Source organism: Electrona antarctica (genome assembly GCF_951216825.1).
Source record: "Electrona antarctica genome assembly, chromosome: 10".
NCBI lineage: Eukaryota > Metazoa > Chordata > Actinopteri > Myctophiformes > Myctophidae > Electrona > Electrona antarctica.
This window is the reverse complement of record NC_136791.1, coordinates 16,448,407-16,452,013: the sequence shown is the minus strand read 5'-3', so window position 1 is coordinate 16,452,013 and position 3,607 is coordinate 16,448,407. Positions and strand designations below refer to the sequence as shown.

General features: G+C 44.3%; 1 protein-coding gene across 1 annotated transcript; it reads left to right on the top strand.

Annotated features, from left to right (window-relative positions):
• Positions 1–574: 574 nt before the first annotated feature.
• LOC306930732 (PCI domain-containing protein 2-like) lies at positions 575–1,777 on the top strand (the record flags this gene model as incomplete). The annotated part of the gene is made up of 1 exon (XM_079511827.1): positions 575–1,777. One exon carries the CDS (start codon positions 575–577, stop codon positions 1,775–1,777), a length of 1,203 nt encoding a protein of 400 aa, XP_079367953.1.
• Between the last annotated feature and the right edge of the window lie 1,830 nt (positions 1,778–3,607).

Genomic DNA, 3,607 nt, shown 5'->3' with positions numbered 1-3,607 from the left:
AATCTGATTATTGACATGTTCAAGGTTTACAAAAAATACATGAAAAGGTGAAAGTGATCAAAACAGTGGAAGCAACAAAGTATTTGAAATTTGAAGAGCTGCCCTGGTCTTATCTCCATACACGGGGTTCCAGGATAGAGATAGTCGATGATGTCAGACCTGAGTATGTCAATATGGCGATGTCGGGATGAATAGGACAGTTATCTCCGTATATGGGGTTTTTGGCATCCTGAACACGGTCTATAACTCGTGATGGTATGCATTCATGACTATTTGGGACACCCTGACCTATATAGTACAACCAGTTTCAGTTTAACACTTTAGTTGTCAACATGCTGAACAGACAGCCGTGTAGTGCAGTGCATTTCCAAAACCTTGCCTGGGATGTGGTTACTATGAGGAGATCAACAGGTTTTGGTTCCACGGATTGGCCAAACTTTGCGTGACATACAACATTTGTTCCGCTAAAGCAAAATAAGATGCAGCGACCACAATATTACTACATTCATTTATTTAAACTGACTCCTGAGAGAGATCTAACCCTCTGGTTTTTAATCGATGTTTCAGGAAAACGATGGCACACATCACCATAAACCAGTACCTCCAACAGATCTCTGAGGCCATCGACAACCGAGACGGCTCCGCCTGTGCCGAGCTGCTGTCGTTCAAACATGTGCACGTCGCTAACTCGCGCCTGCAGCTGGCCAGTCCGGAGGAGAAATGCCAGCAGGTCCTCGAACCTCCATACGACGAGATGGTGGCGGCTCACCTCAAGTGTGCGTACGCCGCGGCCAACCGCGACTTCGTGGAAGCCTACGCCTTCCAGAGCCTGGTGGTTCAGTCCTTCCTGAAGGCCTTTCAGTCTCACAAAGAGGAGAACTGGGCCCTGGCTGTGATGTTCGCGGTGACCCTTGACCTGCGGGTGTTTGCCAACAACGCGGAGCAGCACCTGCGGAAGGAGGAGAAGGGCCAGCCGGGGGACATGCAGGAGAAAGCCGCCGAGCAGCTGCTGAGCTGCTTCAGGGTGTGCGCCAGCGACAACCGCGCCGGCATCGACGACTCCAAGAAGTGGGGCATGATGTTTCTGATCAACCAGCTGTTCAAGATCTACTTCAAGATCAACAAGCTCCACCTGTGCATGCCTCTGGTCAGGGCCATCGACGGCTCCAACCTGAAGAACGAGTACAGCATGGCCCAGAGGGTCACCTTCAAGTACTACGTCGGGCGCAAGGCCACGATCGACAGTGACCTGGAGCTGGCCGACGAGTGCCTCTCGTTCTCATTCCGTCACTGCCACCGCTCCAGCCAGAAGAACAAGCGCATGATCCTCCTCTACCTGCTGCCCGTTAAGATGCTGCTGGGTCACATGCCGTCTCAGCAGCTGCTCAGGAAGTACGACCTCATGCAGTTCTCGGACGTCACCAAGGCTGTGAGCGAGGGCAACCTGCTGCTGCTGAACCAAGCCCTGGCCAAACACCACACCTTCCTCATCCGCTGCGGCATCTTCCTCACCCTGGAGAAGCTCAAGATAATCACCTACAGGAACCTCTTCAAGAAGCTCAACCTGCTGCTGAAGACACACCAGCTTCCTCTGGACGTGTTCCTGGTGGCGCTGAAGATGATGGGGGTGGAAGACGTTGACATTGATGAGGTGCAGAGCATACTAGCTAACCTCATCTACATGGGTCACATCAAGGGTTACATCTCCCATCAGCACCAGAAGCTTGTCGTCAGCAAACAGAACCCCTTCCCCTCTCTGTCATCTATGTGTGGCTAGTGATTCTCCCAACCTTTTATGCTTATTGTGCTTATTACTCCTGGCTCAGTTTGCATAAATACATTAAATGAAATTGTCACAGTGTTGTTGCATACAGCATACAACCCTCTTTTCAAGTCGTGACCCCCAATATAATCATATTTGAACTGGGACCCTCCCCCATCCTGACAAGCACTAATATAGGGGTTGGGGCATTTAATGTTGTTTAACTAAACATAAATATTGTCGCACATTGTTAGAGTCAACTCCTGTGAGACACCTATGGTGACATCATAATGGTAACATCATTCTACAGGCCACAGGTTTCTGCGTTACACTGCCATGCTTCGCTCCTCTCTGCTTCCATCTGGTGCTGTTGTACAGCAGTGACTTCCACTGATATTTATGACATATATATTATATAGCTTCTTTTTTTAATTATATTAATTTAATTATATGAAAAATGTCTTGCAATGCCTTAAATTATTATTTCACTGTCATCTGGGGACCCCGACCAACAAGTTGAGAACCAATACCCATGCACAAACTTCTCTGTCAACTACTATCCTCTAAACTAGCCTACATTACCCACAACTCCACTAGACATACATTACACACAACTAATTTAGGTTACAAAGCTGTAAGACTTTAAAGGGGTATTTCACTTTAAAACACATTTTAACATCTACTCTGGCTTTTGTGTGAGAGTTAAGTTGTTTGCGTTGTTTGGTTCAATATTGACACATTTTATATTAATTTGATCAGACATCTATTGACATTATCAACCCAGTAAGTGTCCTTCGGTCTTAAATTGAACATTAGCAGCATTCTGAATATAGATATGGAAATGTTGCATTAAGTAATCACAATAATTCCAAACGGACTTGTGATGCAGCTATATGTTTAGTACTGTGCTGTGGCTTTTCATTGAATGATAGAGAAAATATAAACATAGTCATGAATTATAATGTCCTATGATGTATAAAGAGTATAGGATATTGTGAAAACATAGCCCTGAGTTCAAGTTCAAATATGACTTCAAATAAAAGGGGGTTTCACGTTAAAACACTTGTGGAGTCTTTTGTGGTGAACCCCAGACCATATTTAAGTTAGTTGATTCAATATTTAGATAGTTATTAATTTGACATGCCCCCTCCCATATAAGCCCATTCTACTTCAAAGTCCATGTCAACCATGTTAGACTAGTTTAAAACACACATCTGGTAGGAAAGGACTGACACTTAAATTTAAATGAAAACAATCAAACTTGTGTGAATTGATGTCTCAACACCCCACAGGATGTATTTGGGTGTAGGTCTATTTATATTGACCCTGATGTCACGTGACATCATTTGCCATTGATTTGGCCTAAATGTTTGTACAAAATTCATCATAAAAGGTCCATCTAGACTTGGCCACATGACGTCATGGGCAGAACACACAAAGACAGACGTTGGAGGGGCGCTAGCGCCACTCAAGCAAAATAAAAATCACACTCATATGAAGTGTTGACCATCCACTGTATTCATATGTCTCACGTTGTCAATGTTTGTTTAAATGCTGCTCTAAACAAACATGAAAGTCCATAGACTTGGCTGCAATATAATGTAATTTCCAAAAGCCCTTCATTGGAGGGGTACATGAAGGGCCTTAGAAGGCTAATAATGTACCAAAAGTGTTTTCAATGAGTCTGACTAGACTGACGTGACATGGTTAACATGGACTTAATGAACTTCTTACAGTAGGGGGGCCTTTTCTGATCAAATGAAAATCAATCCAGTAGCTTTAACTTTTTAACAAATGCTTCTTTTTTACCAGATAATATCACAAGTTCAGCAGCTCTAAACATGC